A 17885-nucleotide genomic window follows, 5' to 3' on the forward strand; every position below is an offset into this window, starting at 1 on the left:
TAAATCATCAGCTGTCATCAGTGGGAGAAAAGTGGAAGCAGAGTTTGCGTAAGAAAAAGAAAGGGATAAGGTGCTTTTCCGGAGTGTACCGGAAAATGCGGCAAAAAAATCATTAAAAAGATTAGCAGTTATGAGGGAATTATGCCCAAATACATCTTGAATACGTTTTTTTTGTATGCCCGGGGAGACACCTCGCAGTTCGTTAATTAATGACCAAGTTTTAGCGGAATTATTCCGAGACTCAGAGAACTGTTTCTGGAAGTAAATTCGTTTAGCCGAGCGAATAAGCGCAGTAACTTTGTTGCGGATAATTCGAAATTCGTGCTGCAGTCTTTGATTATGAGGTGAGCGACGGCAACGCTTCCAAGCTACGTCTTTAAGTTTAATAGCGGACAGTATGTCAGTGGATATCCAACGTATGTTTGACTTTCTTTGTTTCAGAAATATTTCTTTTTTTGATGCATTATAAAACTGCCGAAACAGCTGGACAAACGAAGTATAGAGTTCTGAATGGTTTACATGTCGCTGAAATGTTACCCAGTCGTACCCAGAAACATATTTATCAAAAGTCTTATTATCAACAATTTCAATTCGACGGATATCTGTATTTTTGCCAGTAGAAACCTGTTTTGAAAATTCGATCTGACACGCTACGAAATAGTGATCTGATAATTTTTGTTTTATAATTGCCGATTTAATTGCTGACGATGATGTCCTCAGGTTAATATGATCTTGGGTTGCCAAAGGCATGGTAGCGCTTTTTTGGACGAGGACAAAAGAAAGAAAGACAAGACAGACACGAGCGCTGACTGCAACTATTTAATCAACATGGAAATGAGGCATATATACACGCTTCGATCCTATCAATCAACCAACCCCAGGCCTAGCCGCCACCTGCATGAACTGCACCTCCTTATCGAAAAGGTCGATAGATGCAACGCTGACACACCCCAGCCCTGCCCTTTTTATTTCGTCTGCTTCGATAATCTCCCTAACAGTTCTATTTTTATGTCTAGCGAGTACGGAGCATGAGTCAAACAAAGGCTTGCACCCGCAGTCATGGCAATGCATTGAAAGATGGCCATCCCGATAGTTTTTGATGTTTAGGCTATGTTCTCGGAGCCTATCGTTCAGGCATCTCCCAGTCTGACCTACATATTTCTTACCGCATGTTAAGGGAATCTGATATACAACACCCTCAACACAAACGACAAACGGATTTCGGTGCCTAATCACACAACCCAGCGAGGCCTTGCGGAAAGGGTTCGTCAAATGACTCAGCCTGGCTAGCTTCTCTGGCGCAGAAAAGACCACCTTAGTGTTTATGCTGCTTGCTATTTTCTTTAGGTTATGCGCCGTCTTGTGCATATAAGGCACGACTGCAATCCTTTGTTTACTCCTGGCCTCTTCTGGACGGGTGTTGCCCTTAGCTCGAAGCCTCTTAAGGATCACCTCGGCTACCGACACCAGTACAGCCTCCGGGTAACCAGCCGCCAACAGGCGTTCAGACTGCTCCTGGACACTCAAATGTGTCACATGGTGACATGACTTATGAAGGGCGTTCTTGAAGCACAAATTGACAATCCCTCTCTTAACCAGTTTTGAGTGGGACGAATTAAAAGGCAGCAGGGGCTTGTTGGCTCTAGGTTGATACATCCAACATACATGATTCTCGACGAAAGTAAGCCTGATGTCAAGCAACCGAATGACACCATCTACGGGCACTTCATGTGTCAGTTTCAGGGGATGAAGGGCATCACTAAACACAGTTAAAAGACTATCCACCACCGAACAGAAATGTGTCGAGTCGCAGTTAAGAAATACTAAAAAATCATCAACAAATCTAAAACACTTCCTTACGTTAAAATCGCTCAGGCAGTCCGAAAGGACTCTGTCATGATATGCTAAAAAAAAATGTCACTTAAAATTGGCGCTAGACATGAGCCTATACAAATACCTTCCTTCTGGAGGTGCGTGTCTTTGTTCCATTCCGCGAAAGTAGACTTAAGATAAAACGAGAGTAGATCTAAAAAGTCATCCACCGTCACGCCCACAGCGTTTTGAAAAGCCACAACCCCATACCCCTGAATACAATCCTCAACGCAACTTCGTAGTTTGTCATGTGGTAAGGAGTAATAAAGATCTTTAATGTCCAATGAACATGCTAAAAAACCTACGTCAGCGTTCATCTTCAAAAAATCCACCACTTCGTCAGAGCTCCTGACTAAAAACGGGTCGTCAATGGTAAGGATCTTTAGTTTATCTTGCATTAAGAGATGCATATCTGAGGGTGTGGATGCGTTACCCCGTAAAAAACCGGCATCGTCCCGTCTGCCAGTTAGACGTGTCGTCTCTTGGTTAAGGGAACGCCACTTGTCGGTCCTTCCCGCTGATAAAGAAGGGGGTTTTGTTGTTTTAACTGAGGGGGAATTCGGAGGGAAAGCCCTCGATGCTATCACCTCCGTGTTCAATCTACGGCAGGATGTGCCTCTGAAAAAACTGAAGGGAGAGGGGAAGCGTCTTTGTAATAGGTTAAACCTGACCCGCTTGGCTAAAAGCGTTGAAAGTTGCAGAAGTGGTTGTTTACAGATTATGTTCAGTGTGAAAACACATAAGGAAGACTGGCCTTTAAGGGTCATAGTTTCTGAGCATGGCACTTGGCAAAAGTCGATTGCCTTGTGGCTGCAAGATAAACTAAAGATCCTTACCATTGACGACCCGTTTTTAGTCAGGAGCTCTGACGAAGTGGTGGATTTTTTGAAGATGAACGCTGACGTAGGTTTTTTAGCATGTTCATTGGACATTAAAGATCTTTATTACTCCTTACCACATGACAAACTACGAAGTTGCGTTGAGGATTGTATTCAGGGGTATGGGGTTGTGGCTTTTCAAAACGCTGTGGGCGTGACGGTGGATGACTTTTTAGATCTACTTTCGTTTTATCTTAAGTCTACTTTCGCGGAATGGAACAAAGACACGTACCTCCAGAAGGAAGGTATTTGTATAGGCTCATGTCTAGCGCCAATTTTAAGTGACATTTTTTTTAGCACATCATGACAGAGTCCTTTCGGACTGCCTGAGCGATTTTAACGTAAGGAAGTGTTTTAGATTTGTTGATGATTTTTTAGTATTTCTTAACTGCGACTCGACACATTTCTGTTCGGTGGTGGATAGTCTTTTAACTGTGTTTAGTGATGCCCTTCATCCCCTGAAACTGACACATGAAGTGCCCGTAGATGGTGTCATTCGGTTCCTCGACATCAGGCTTACTTTCGTCGAGAATCATGTATGTTGGATGTATCAACCTAGAGCCAACAAGCCCCTGCTGCCTTTTAATTCGTCCCACTCAAAACTGGTTAAGAGAGGGATTGTTAATTTGTGCTTCAAGAACGCCCTTCATAAGTCATGTCACCATGTGACACATTTGAGTGTCCAGGAGCAGTCTGAACGCCTGTTGGCGGCTGGTTACCCGGAGGCTGTACTGGTGTCGGTAGCCGAGGTGATCCTTAAGAGGCTTCGAGCTAAGGGCAACACCCGTCCAGAAGAGGCCAGGAGTAAACAAAGGATTGCAGTCGTGCCTTATATGCACAAGACGGCGCATAACCTAAAGAAAATAGCAAGGCGCATAAACACTAAGGTGGTCTTTTCTGCGCCAGAGAAGCTAGCCAGGCTGAGTCATTTGACGAACCCTTTCCGCTAGGCCTCACTGGGTTGTGTGATTAGGCACCGAAATCCGTTTGTCGTTTGTGTTGAGGGTGTTGTATATCAGATTCCCTTAACATGCGGTAAGAAATATGTAGGTCAGACTGGGAGATGCCTGAACGATAGGCTCCGAGAACATAGCCTAAACATCAAAAACTATCGGGATGGCCATCTTTCAATGCATTGCCATGACTGCGGGTGCAAGCCTTTGTTTGACTCATGCTCCGTACTCGCTAGACATAAAAATAGAACTGTTAGGGAGATTATCGAAGCAGACGAAATAAAAAGGGCAGGGCTGGGGTGTGTCAGCGTTGCATCTATCGACCTTTTCGATAAGGAGGTGCAGTTCATGCAGGTGGCGGCTAGGCCTGGGGTTGGTTGATTGATAGGATCGAAGCGTGTATATATGCCTCATTTCCATGTTGATTAAATAGTTGCAGTCAGCGCTCGTGTCTGTCTTGTTTTTCTTTCTTTTGTCCTCGTCCAAAAAATCGCTACCATGCCTTTGGCAACCCAAGACCAATACCAACTAGCCCAACATACAGCTTTGATAATATGATCTATTGTTGAGCTGACAAATCTGCCACACAGAAATTCTTCTCTGGTTGCTCCGAGAATGTAAGGTTCCACTCCGTAATCAGCCAACAACGTAGGATACTCGCAAACTAGTAATTTAGAGGGTTTTGAAAGATCAATGTTGATGTCTGCTGTGATGCAGAGGGTTGCATTACCCGGCAAAGATTGAATGCAGTGGCGTAGCTCAGAGAGAAAACCTGGAACACTTTCAGAAGGTGGTCTATAAAAGGCGAGCAAGTAGAGGTCATAAACGTAAGTAGTAACACGGAGTGCCAGCGACTCGCAAGAAAGAAATGAAGTGGTTATTTCTGAATAACCCGCAGTAGCTTTTAAGAAAACTGCAATACCACCTCCGCGCTTTTTGTCCCGAGTATAAAAAAATCTGTTGAATCCAGGTAGCGAAAACCTGTCAACGTCGTCATTGTGAATATTAATTTATGCGAGAACAAATGCATCGGCGATCGGAAGTACGCAATCTACGGCTAGTCTAAACTCATCCCAGTGCTTACGTAAACTTCTTATATTAACATTAAATAAAGTAAAGGAACTACCAGAACTTGACTGGAAGTTTTTTGAGCATGAGTGTAGGTCCGTAAAGTCGAAAAAAGTGGCCATAAAGTCTACACAATTTGCTCCAAAGAAGCAACATTAGTGATTCGGAGTATAGAAGAGCCTACGTTTTGTTTCGCGAAAATATGACCATGACGAACCCATACGAACTTGAATCCTTTCTCTTTCCCTCTGGTTCTAGCCATCTAGAAGAGCTTTCTGTTGCCGTCTGTCAGATTGTCGTTGAAGTAGAGTTTGGGCTGTGATTCTTCTCTTGTGAGAGAGCCCAAGCGGCCACGACAGGCCATCCAACGCTCTTTCAGAGGAACTGACGAGAAACGGACCAGAATAGGTGGTACGACATCACGCCTTGCGTGAAGGCGATGCACTGCCTCAACTTGTGATGTCTGGAAGTCCTACACTTCGAGTTGCCTAGCTAAGCCTTCGAGGATGCCGCCAAGGTTTTCACGAGAAGCAAAGGGTATTCCGTGAATTTCCATATTACATTGGCGATTAGCTTGTTCAGATTCGTTCTGGACGGCTTTCAGATGTTGGATTTCCACTGCTTGGTCGGATATCAGTGACCGCAAGGTAGTTGTTTCTGTTTGAAGTGCCTTGATGTGATTGTCTTGAGTTTGTGCTGAAGCTAGAAGGGAATCGTACTGAGACGACACAAAGTTCAGGGACTCTTGCATCCCGGCCATTGTGTCGCGCATCGTATCGACTGCCTGCTTTATGGACAACAAGGCATCCATTTTGGGGTGCAGTTCGTGGCGTGAGTCGACGGTGTCCTTCCAAGATAGCAGACGATCGAGTTTTTGGTGCACCGTTTCTAGCTGCGCCAAAAATGTAGTGGCTTCAGCTTGAGAAGAGGGAGGGTTGGTGCTTAGATCCGACTTCGCTGAGCCTCCACGGCAGGCGAGGCATCGCCACTTCTCGAGCTTGGCAGTGCTCATGCCTTTAAAGCTGCCGTCAGCGATGCCAGAACACCTTTTCCCCAAATGATACGGGCGAGAACAGTCAGCGCACTTCATGTTCCTGCCGTCCAATGTCACAGGTTCAGAGCAAACGCCGCATATTTCAGGATCGGCCATGATATTAAGATGAAGACGACAAAGAAGATTCACAAGAAGGTAGACAGTTGAGATAGATATAAAATAAATGCACAGTAAGTGAAGGGTTCCAGGCTCACCCGTGAGAACAAATGCGCTGAATGAGGAGATGATTCTCGTCAACGACACCGTGAATTTGGTTAGTCGTAAGGGTGGGAGTATTAGGATTCCAAGATGGTTGTCGGGACTTGCCAGGTGGAATGATGGTGACCCACTGTTGCAGTCAAATCCTCCGTAAGATGTTGAGCGAATGGTACTTGCATGGAGGCAGAACTACCGAGAGGCGATCCCTTACGTCGAGGTCATCAAAGAAACTGATTAGAAGATTAAATGAGGCACAAATTTGGAGCCGCAAAAATGCCAGCAACCGAAGTCGCGCGTCGTCGTCGTCGTCTTAATAATAATAATAATAATAATAATAATAATAATAATAATATATTTATTTGTGGGGATAATTTCTCAAGTCGAGGCACTGGTCTGTCAAAGCTAGTAAAGGCTTCTGGGACAGCACCCTACTGGTCATAATTGCAATATCCCCCCCTCACAAACAGTGTCAAGCTCACCATGCAGCATCTGCACTGTAATGCAATAAAATCTGATGAAAAAAAAACATGCACATATTATCGATAACTACACTGTAATGCAATAATAATCATGTAAACAAAAACAAAAAAACACCCACACACACGCGCACACACTCACGCATAGTTATGTTGTTCCATTGAAATCTCGGAGCACTTGTTTGAGTTTTTTTAGAGAGTCCACACCATATATGTTTTCCGGCAGGTCAGCGAAGATTAAAGGCACATAGTAATTGCGAACTCTTTTTCCATAGTTCGTGGTGATAGAAGTAACTTTATAACGTTCGGTCCGACGAAGTGATCTAAATACTATATTGGGTTCATTATAGTCATCGTTCCAAAAATATTTCTGTACAACAGTCTGAACCAATACAGCATTGAAGAGTGGCAAACCTAAAGTTTTTAATTTTTCTTCTTCAGTTTCTGACGATGGACCATAGACAATAAATACTCTTAAACATTCCTTTCAGGACTGAATCAATTTTTTGCCCCATATTACAGACCCATGTCCAAAAATTGTTATGCCATACCTTAAAACACTAAGCTAACATTTGAGCTATCATCTTTTTGGTTGATTTAGGAATTCATGATCTTGTATTATAGAGTAAGCATGACACTTTTCTCAGTTTTATACAGATATTAAGCATATGAAAATTTTATGACAAAGCACTATCAAACTCAATTTCTAAATACTTAACCTGATCTGCATAAGACACTGGGCAGCAGTTGCCGTCTGCACAGTCAGAAGTATGCATGTAAAGTGGATGATCAAATGTTATATTTCTTAGAGGATTATGCAAGCAGACTAGTTTAGTCTTTGATATATTTACCTCGAGACAATTTCTTTTAAGCCAATCAAGTAGGCAGCAAGTGTCTTTTTGGAGTAGCGTCATGGCTGGAATATAACCAAGGTGGAGGGAGAGCAGTACCATGTCGTCAGCGTATTGGAATAGTTTACATGTGGAGACAGCGTCGAACATATCATTGACAAACACGTTGAAAAGAAGAGGCGACAAAATAGATCGCTGGGGAACTCCAGCTTTTAAATTTACTTTGGAGCTTCGGCTATTGTTTATAGAAACTACTTTTGTATGGCCGCTCAAAAGGTTCTGAAGCAGGGAAAGGAATGGGCCGTGGAATCCAATTTTATGCCATTTTTTAAGTACAATTCTATGGTTCACCGTGTCAAATGGTTTCGCCACGTCAATAAAAAGTGCACATGCGACTTGATGCCTTTCAAAAGCTAGATGCAGTTCATCAGCAAAATCTTGCAGAAGTGGTTGGGTGCCCCGGCCACTAACGAACCCATATTGCCTAGAGGATAGGATATCAAAGCTATCTAGGTACGGCGTCATAGTATTGAGGATATGCTTTTCCAAAATTTGCACTATACAAGGTAAGATTGAAAATGGGCGGTAATTGTTAAGTTTGTTACGCTCCCCACCTTTGAATAAAGGCTTTACTAAGGCACTTTTTAAATTATCCGGGATTTTTCCATGGTAAATGAAACCATTTAACATATAAACGAGCACGTGTTTTATGAAGTCATAATTTCTGCTCACGTCTTCTGCACTGATGCCATCTTTACCAGGGGCCTTGTTTGATTTGAAACTGAAAAGCGAAGTTCTTACATCAAGCTCCGTCATCTGGGGAAGGAAAGCCGAGGAAAGATTTGAGTCTAGAGTCCCTGCTGAAAACAGAGCATCATCTTGGGCTACTCCGGAGAATTCAGCGAATAACTTATTAAAATCCTCAACCAGTTGCGTTGTACCATGAACGAATGTTTTCTCGAGTGTGTGATCAATCGATCTATTAATCCCCTTGCCTCGTAGTCGATTTCCCACACCAAGTATGTGCTATATTTGACCTTGCTTTAGAAAAATTGATCTCGAAAGTATTTTCTTTTCGCCGAATGTATCAGCACGTTTAAACAATTTCGTGTACTGCGAAATTCTGTCTTCAATTGAGAATTATTTGGAGAACGTCGGCATCGTGCCCAAAGGAACTCTTAAGACCTAATTTCTAGCAGAATGTCCCGCGTTAGCCAGTCGTGTTCGTTCCGACGTCTCATCACAGTAATGACCTTTTTTGCTTGGATCCTGATTGCACAAAATTGATCTTTAAACCTTATGTAAACGTCGTCAAAGTCGTCAGTAGATAACAAAATGTTCCAATTGTTCGCCCTAACCAAGTTATCAAACTTCGTTCGACCAATTATTTCAATTATTTTTGTTCTCTCTTTTTGTGATTTAACATTGAGTTGTGGCATAAGTTAACATGCCACGAAGCAATGGTCACAAAGTTTTTGCTCTATTACCGCTGATTTCGCAACTATACCAGGTACGCGTACATTAATATGATCAAGGCATGACGCCACAAGATGATCTTCTAAAAGTTCTCGGGTAGGAGCAAGAATCAAACCTTCAATACCAAAGAGTGCCAATAGGTTAAGATAATCACAAACAACAGACTTGGAGGGTTTAAGCATGTCAATGTTAAAGTCGCCTATTAGACAAATATCATCGATAGACTGAAAACTATAAAGCGTATCTCGGAGTTCGTTCAAAAATGTCGAAGGATTACCTGACGGAGGCCTGTAAAGAGCTAGCAACATCAACGACCACTTAGAATTCGATACATTCAGTGATAGCGACTCGCAAATAAGAACTCAAAATAAGAAACCAAGATACCTGGTGTGCTGAAAGACATGAAGTCTTTCAGCGCTCCAGGTACCTTTAACAGATATAGCAATTCCTCCTCCTCGTACAATTGTACATGTTAAAAGGAATGCCTTATAACCCGGTATCCGGAATTCAGTGCAGAAGTTCTTTTTAACATTGATTTCTTTTTGTACAAAATCATTGAACAATTCTACTGTATCATTCACAGTTGCTATAAACTGATCCCGATATTTGCGTATACTCTTAATGTTCACATTAAAGAGACTAAGAGCGCTATCACTCACTGGGTACAAGAAACCTTGAAGGGGCAAACAATCAGAGCACCGACAAAACTGTTCTTCCGTTATTCTATGTTGTCTTCATTCCATGTTCACAGAGCCGTTTAGCAAAGACGAAGACTAAACAATCTTTTCTAGGTCGTCCAGCCGATGGATGCAGACAACTGGAGAGGATTCTGTCTTTGTGTATGGCTTACCGTTCTTGACCCATGTGAACTTGTACAGCCTTGCCTTCGTTCTCTCACTTGTACAGCTTGTACAGCCTTGCCTTTGCTCTCTCAGTTCCTTGTTCTTTCGGGTGAGGTTTTCGCTGACGAACAGTTTTGGCAGTTACCCGTTGGCTGCAAGAGTCCGCAGCTTTCCTCTTGCGGTGAGCCATTGAACCCTAACTATCATCGAAGAAAATCTAATCAGTATAGGCGGAGGGATGTAACGTCGAGATGGTATACGGTGCGCTGTTAGAATGTCTATTGGATGGAAGTCAGAAAGGCCAAGTTGACTGGCTAACTCGCCTACAACAATAGTCAGATTTTCGTTTGCGGAATGAGGCAGCCCGTGAATCTCTAGATTGGAGAGACGACTGAACTGTTCGCTGCCATTGAGCTCCTCTTGGAGATGTTGAATGGTTTCAGACTGCTCCGCTATCACTGTTCTTAAAGATGTTGTTTCATTCTGGAGCTCTGTTATTGAGGGGGAGGTGGTGGTGGCTGTCGCTAATAGGGAGTCATACCTGTCTGACAAAAAGTCGATGAACTTTTGAACCTCCGATGCGGTGGACTTGAGGTTCTTCACTACCGGCTTTAAGGTCAAGATTTGACCGATCTTGGATGGTAGATCAAGAGGGACTCAACGTTTGACTTCAGTAAGGTAAGGCATTCCAGCTTAGATTTATGTGATCGAAAGTGGTCACCAGTCAACGGAGATTCACACTGCGACTCATTTTGGGAATCAGCCACACTACTCTGTTGTCGGCAAAGACGGCAGCGCCAGATCTCCCTTTTACCAGCACCTATGGTTTTGAAGGTGCTTTCCGCAACACCGGAGCACATCTTCCCCAGGTGAAGTCACCTTTTGCAGTCGGCGCAGAACATATGGCGACCATCGCTGATAATCTTCTCGTAGCCTTTAGCACACTTTGATGGAGATTGAGAAGACATGGGAGGATAGCGATAGGAAACAGGAATAAATACCGTGCGTCTTGATACGCAAGTCGTCCTGTGGTTTTGAGTCCACTCGAGAAGTATTTCGTACCAAGAAAGGTGGCGTGTGTAGTGATGTAGATTTTATGTTTGCGCGTGATCACCGTATATAGCGGCGGCGACGAAGAAGAGGAAGTAGAATAAAGCCAGTGAATGGGAATGGCTGCCCGATTCTTATTCTGCCCGCCGCGGTAGCGCTCTGTTTGTTCAGCACACTTGCAACGCTACATTGGCGACGAGGATGGGATAGGCAGTCTTCAGCTACTGTTCTGGCAAGTGTCCACCCTCTACGACCTCGCAGCGCGCCGCCGCTGTATCACAAGCCGCTAGCTTCACAGCCAAGCCTACTGTTCTCCACTAATGATGACCCTCATTCCAACCTCACTGCCCCCTTTTGACTTGGATGCCACTGACCCAACTAATATCGGCACCGAATGGCGAAAGTGGATCACTCGCTTTGAAAACTTCCTCATCGCTTTCGATGTGAAGAATGACGCACGCAAACGTTCTCTCCTGCTCCACTATGCGGGGGAACGTGTCCATGAACTCTGCGATACCCTTCCTGACCAGCAGAGTGGTCCCACTTCAAGTACGACACCAGATGCTGATACACCCTCAGTAACGACCAGAAACTCATACCAATCTCTCAAAGACAAGCTTGACGCATACTTCAATCCCCGCATGAACACCACTTTCGAGGTCTTTCAGTTTCGTCAGGCAAAGCAACTCGAGGGCGAATCTGTCGGCCAATTCTCGATAAGGCTTCGACTGCTTGCCCGCAATTGCGGTTTCGCGAACGCCGACGAGGAAATCAAGAACCAGATCATATTTGCAACGACATCTTCACGCCTACGACGAGTAGCCCTAAGGCAAGACCTTAACCTTCCATCACTTTTGAATCAGGCTCGACTCCTCGAGGATGTCAACCGAGCAACAACTGCCATGGAAGGGTCGTCAACAACCCCCACGGTTCAAGCAATCTCTGGACAGCCTCGCTACGGCCATGCAGGCACATCCAGAAATGCCCAACAACCTCGCTGCTTCTCTTCCCGTCTGAAATATGGAGGCAGCGCACAACAACGCACCCACGTCTCGCCTCCCCAGTGTTTCCACTGTGGTGCTCCCTGGCCCCACGAGGGAGGACAAGTAAACTGCCCCGCCAAATTTGCCTCTTGCAAAGCATGTCGCAGAAAAGGACACTATGGCAAGGTGTGCCAATCAGCACACAAGCCTATCTTCCAGATTTCTCATGATTCTGACTCCGACGAGAGCGTTTATGCTGTCGGAACTATATCACAAGTATCGCACCAAAACCTCCCAGAGGTTCATCTGCAGGTTAACAACACCCCTATAACATTTCTTATTGACACAGGTGCTTCAGTATCGGTCATTGGAACCTCTACCCTTAACAAGCTTGGAGCACTCACAAAACTCCAACAAGCAGGCACGCGTATTTACGCCTATGGATCGGATGCTCCGCTACCAATCATAGGAAAGCTCAGTGTCACGCTGAAGTACAGGGACAGCGACACAACAGAAGACGTGTTCGTAATAGAGGGAACCGTGAAGTCACTGCTGAGCTTCGCTGCTGCAAATAGACTGGGCCTAATCCAAATTACTTACGCCATCCAAGGACACTCACAAAAAGATGCACGCTCGAATGGAGAGGTGCCCCCAAATTTGCTCGAGACCCCACTCGCTGCTTTTCCCGAGTTGTGTGCGGGTGTAGGCAAACTAAAAAACCTCCAAGTACACCTCCACATTGACAAAGCCATTGCCCCGGTTGCTCAGCCCCATCGCAGAATCCCTTTTGCAGTGCGAAGCAAAGTAGAAGAGAAGATAAGCCAGCTCTTCGCCCTTGATATCATCGAAGAAGCAACCGGACCTACTCCATGGGTTTCACCAGTCGTAATTGTGCCAAAGCCGCACAATCCAGAGGACATTCGCCTATGCATCGACATGAAATGTGCGAATAGGGCCATTCTTCGTGAGAGGCACGTCTGCCCTACCATCGACGACGTGATCACAGCGCTGAACGGATCAACACTCTTCACGAAGCTTGATCTAAAAGATGGGTACCACCAACTAGAACTTGATAATGAATCAAGAACAATCACAACATTTGCAACACACAACAAATTGTACCGCTACAAACGACTTATGTTTGGAATTAACGCAGCTGCCGAGGTTTTCCAGGAAACCATCTGTCAAGTACTCAACGGCATACCTCACGTCCTCAACATCAGTGATGATATACTTGTGTTTGGCAAGACAAAGGATGAGCATGATCAGGCTCTCCAGGCAACTCTCGAAAGGTTGACAGAGAACGGCCTCACAGTTAATCCAAAAAAATGTCTCTTCGCACAGAAAGAACTCTGTTTTTTCGGTCACATTTTCTCTGCTTCTGGAATCAGAACAGACCCCCAGAAAATCGCAGCACTAAAAAAAATGCCGGCCCCTGCCAACGCTCATGAAGTTCGAAGTCTGCTTGGTACAGTAAATTACAGCGGACGCTTCCTACCTAACCTTGCTGATATAACGTACCCTCTTCGGCTTCTCACAAAAAAGAACACCAAGTGGGTGTGGGGACCAGAAGAGCAAGGTGCATTGGATACGCTGAAAGAAAAGCTGTCTGAGATCCCCAACCTTGTCTTTTTTGATGGTACAAAAGAAATAATTCTCACGGTCGACGCGTCGCCTGTTGGCCTTGGTGCCATACTAGCACAGAAGGAAGGCAACAACACCGAGATTGTCGCATATGCTAGTCGGGCTTTGACCCCCACTGAAGCACGGTACTCTCAGATTGAACGTGAGTTGCTTGCAGTTGTCTGGGGGACAGAGCACTTTCATCTGTATCTTTACGGTAACAACTTTCTCATTCGCACAGACCACAAACCCCTTGTCTCCATCCTCACCAACCAACGGGCGTGTCCGTCTGCACGAATTGAACGCCTCGTGTTGAGAATCCAACAATACAACTTCAGAGTGGAGCACACGTGTGGAATCAACAACCCCTCGGATTACCTGTCTCGCCATCCCATGCCGAGCTCCCCTGCTGACGCCCGCCTGGCTCATAGCACTAATGCATATGTCAACTTCATTGCCCACCACAACATTCCCAAAGCCATGACTCGGGCAGAAGTAGCTGCCGCCACTCTAAACGACCCTCATATGCAAAAGGTGATCGCTGCCCTCAGCAATCCTGCCAGGTGGAACGACCCAGCACTCAGAGAGTTTACATCCGTACAGCACGAGCTCTCTCTGACGGACAGCGGCCTACTACTGAAAGGCAATTGCCTCGTTCTACCGGCTGCTCTCCAGCAACAGGCGATATGTCTCGCTCACATTGGGCACCAGGGCATCTCCAAAACAAAAGCGCTCATGAAGCGAAAAGTATGGTTTCCCCACCTAGACAGCATGGTACAAACTACTCTTAAAAACTGTATGGCGTGTCAGGCAACCATCCAACATCAACACTCTGACCCCGTCGCGATTCCATCGAAGCCAAATCAACCTTGGGAGGCGCTCTCACTTGACTTCGCGGGGCCTTTCCCTAACGGCAAATACATAACGGTCCTAATGGATGATACGTCACGTTACCCTCTCGTGGCGGTATTATCATCGTTAGCGGCCCCAACTGTCATCACCAACCTTATGAAGATCTTCAGTACCTTCGGGATTCCTAAGGTCGTCAAAACGGATAACGGGCCTCCATTCCAAAGCCTTGACTTCAAATACTTCGCTGACTCGCTAGGATTTCGCCATCAGCGCATCACGCCTTGCTGGCCGCAAGCGAACGGTGAGGTCGAACGATTCATGCGCACACTTAAACGGTTTCTACAGGCGACAACGTTGGAAAACTCTACGTGGACTTCCGAATTGAGCAAATTTCTAATGGCCTATAGGGCGACACCTCACTCAACGACAGGGAAAACGCCCTTCGAACTACTCTTTGGAAGACCTATGGGCTACCTCCTTCCCGATTCCGCAGACACTAACAACGTGCCACAGGAATGGCAACACAAGGATTACGAAAATCGAAAGAAGCACAAGATTTACGCAGATGAACACAGACATGCGAGAGCCCACAACTTCGAAGTCGGAGATCGGGTACTGTGTAGACAGCCTCCGTCGAACAAGCTCACTCCCCCTTATGACCCGCAGCCATATAAAGTGATCGAAATCAAAGGGACTCAGGTAACTGCTCAGAGAGATCAGAAAATTATCACAAGGAACTCAAGTTTCTTCAAACTTCTTCCCACGAGTGCGAAGCTCAGAGCACATAATGAATTGATCAATGCGGATGATGCTGAGGAAGAAAACGCCATGAACACGCGTCATACTCACCCTTACCAGGAAGCTCAACAACACATCGACGTGGGGGAGAGACGAGACCTGCAACCCAACGAAGCTCAAAGATCCAGTGAAGGACCACGTCCGACTCCGGAATTTGAACAACAGCTCGACGTGGAGGAGGACGAAAGAAACCAGCGATTCCTTGAAGCCCCTGGCCCTGATCTATCAGGAACAGCACGACCGGTCCGTACAAGGTACCCTCCTACAAGACTCAGGGACTACGTCTGCTCCTGAAAAGCGTTTCGCTCTGTTCATTTCTTTGCTCCTCGGGGGAAGTGATGTAGTGATGTAGATTTTATGTTTGCGCGTGATCACCGTATATAGCGGCGGCGACGAAGAAGAGGAAGTAGAATAAAGCCAGTGAATGGGAATGGCTGCCCGATTCTTATTCTGCCCGCCGCGGTAGCGCTCTGTTTGTTCAGCACACTTGCAACGCTACAGCGTGGAGCTGGTGATGAATGCCAGTGAGGTTAGGCACGGTTTTGCTGCAAAAGCTCGCCCGGAGCAGGCGGTCGATGAATGACGATGGTGACCTGGTCGTGAGGACGCCAGGACTTGACCGCTGTAGCGGATTGCTTGCAGGCTGTTGATGAGCTTGAAATGTAACGAATAACTAATGGAAATTCGAATAACAATCGAAAAGAACGACTGCTCTCGGAGACGTCTTCTTCTTCTATTATAATAATCATAATAATAATAATAATATTATTATTAATCCTTTATTTGTATCTTGCCCCAGAACAACCCATTGGTTACAATGTGGTGGCATATAAAATGTTGAAAAAAAAACAGGAAGAGTACACATTTTCAAACCTCCGACATATATGCTCTCGAAATTAAAATAGTTCACAAATAAGGAAGCGAAAATATGCACCTCAAGTAGTCGTTTGAACGCAGCAAAATGTAAAAAGAAATGTCAACGTGAGTCGAAAATTCACGTAAACAAATTTGCATTCCAGCCAAAGGGGACAGTCTCGTTTGAATAGATGTATGAAACACAAAGATGAAAGAGCGTGTTGGTGAAAATACTGGGGTCAAAGAAAGAATAAAAAACACTTAGGGACAAGGACAGACAGCACAGTTCTTTCAACTATAGTCGGTTGCAAGCTAAGAACAATGTTTTAGCTCCACCCACAAGCGCATTGCGCCCATCTGAAGTGCCTCCACCGTCGAGAAAGTAGTTCGCTAGCAACGTTGCTTTTTCTTCCTCCAGGAAACGTGTCTTAAACTACTACAATATTTATTTAATTCATTCAGGACATTTAAATGAGTTAGAATACTTTTTTGTCAACGAAATAGCTATTTAGTAAAGAAAGAAAGTCATGTACAATGTACCGTCTTCCCAATTCATTTTCTGTCCAAGATACGGTCTAACATACCGTCTTCCAGCTCTCAGCAGTGCTAAGCCTTGCGCCCGCTTCGAAATTTTCGTTGGCGATAGCGTCGCTGGATTCTCACGTTGTCGCGCAAAAAATGCTGCAAACGCAAGCCGATACCATTAAGATTTCGTGGCGTAACCTCGGGCACGTAAAACACAGTGCAAAAAAGCAGAATAATTGTCACGAGAAACTAGCGTCGCGTTGCTGAGGCCAGCAGCCATGTTGAGCTTTTTTTTTTTTTTCAAAAGGATCGCGATTGGTCCACGGAATTGTGACGTCATGAAAACGATTGGCTGGCGTTTCTCGGCGTAGGATTACATTTTCCTCTGAGAGGCATTTCCGTTTTTTTCTTAGCTTGCAACCGACTATAGCAACACACATTTACTGGTGTCTCCTTCAATAGTGCTATCTCCTTCCTAACGTTTGAGACTAAAGAGGAAGATGCGGAGATTAATATATATACACACGAAAAAAAACACAAATTCACACCCAATACACTAGAAGATAAAGAATTCGGAAGAAGGAAAAAGAAAAAAGAAAAAAGGAAAATACTATTAACAAATTGAGATAGAGCGCCCTTTGGCTAATCCAGCTCTGGTTTCAGGTAGTTGATCTCATTTCTGGACAAGGCGAGAGAAGGGGCAGCGATGTTGTGATCGTCATGGGATATCTTGTGTGCCTCAATGATCTCTCCGCCGAGCTTGTTCTTATGTCTGCCAATCGTGCAGGTGTCCTGGAACCGGGCTTCACAGTTCGTACAGATGCGTTGATGAACCACTATTGGGTGAAAAGTGTCGTCCGAAGCACGAGAGACCTCGAGGACGTGCTCTCGTAGGCGGGTGTTAAGGCAACGACCTGTCTGTCCAATGTATCGGTCGCCACATGAGAGAGGGATGGAGTATACCACCCACTCTTCACAGGGAACGGTCTGATTAGCGTGTTTGATGGAACATCTTTTGAAGGATTCGTTATTGTTCACGCGCCAGCACAGTTGTTTCAGGCGCAACTTGCACGAGAAGACAACTGAAACGTTGAAGCGCCCTGCAATTGCCTTCAGTCTGTGCGCCGAGTTGTGCACATAGGGAATGCAGATAACAAGTGAAGGCTTACTACGTGGAGCACGGGGCCTTTGGGTGGCTAGAATTAACTGAACAAGAATGGTGCTCAGTAGACCTTGCGGATACCCAGCTCTGAGGAGACGTTCTTGTTGTTTTGCAATGCTGAAGCTTGCAAAGTGAGAACAGGATTTGGTGCGAGAAGATGAGAGGAGAGACCGGATGATTCCATGTTTTACCAGTTTAGAATGGGAACTGCAGAATGGAAGAATAGGTTTCCGAGATCGTTGTTGGAAGGCCCAACAAATGCCGGTTGGAAGAAGATGCAGACGAAGATCGAGATACTGGAGACCATCGCCTGAGCTGTTTTCCCTTGTGAAATTCAGGCCTGAGGACGAAGAAGTAAAGGCTTGAACT

At 45.3% G+C, this 17885-nt stretch overlaps 1 protein-coding gene across 1 annotated transcript; it reads left to right on the forward strand.

The window, feature by feature from the left end:
* The first annotated feature begins 11359 nt into the window (after positions 1–11359).
* Positions 11360–15268, forward strand: LOC120845782 (uncharacterized protein K02A2.6-like). Its single transcript, XM_040217324.1, has 3 exons — positions 11360–13254; positions 13663–14290; positions 14522–15268. The coding sequence occupies exons 1-3, from the start codon at positions 11360–11362 to the stop codon at positions 15266–15268; spliced, it is 3270 nt and encodes a 1089-aa protein (XP_040073258.1).
* The last annotated feature ends 2617 nt before the right edge of the window (positions 15269–17885 follow it).

The sequence above is a fragment of the Ixodes scapularis genome, unplaced genomic scaffold, assembly GCF_016920785.2.
Source record: "Ixodes scapularis isolate PalLabHiFi unplaced genomic scaffold, ASM1692078v2 PGA_scaffold5__190_contigs__length_132052651, whole genome shotgun sequence".
Taxonomy (NCBI): Eukaryota; Metazoa; Arthropoda; class Arachnida; order Ixodida; family Ixodidae; genus Ixodes; species Ixodes scapularis.

What these genes read in the sequence shown, in the direction of transcription:
- LOC120845782 (XM_040217324.1), top strand. Translation starts at nt 11,360, where the DNA reads ATGAACACCACTTTCGAGGTCTTTCAGTTTCGTCAGGCAAAGCAACTC. An exon ending in CTCACAAAAAAGAACACCAA is followed by an intron (nt 13,255 to 13,662) that starts GTGGGTGTGGGG and finishes ATACAACTTCAG; the next exon opens with AGTGGAGCACACGTGTGGAA. An exon ending in CACGTTACCCTCTCGTGGCG is followed by an intron (nt 14,291 to 14,521) that starts GTATTATCATCG and finishes CGGTTTCTACAG; the next exon opens with GCGACAACGTTGGAAAACTC.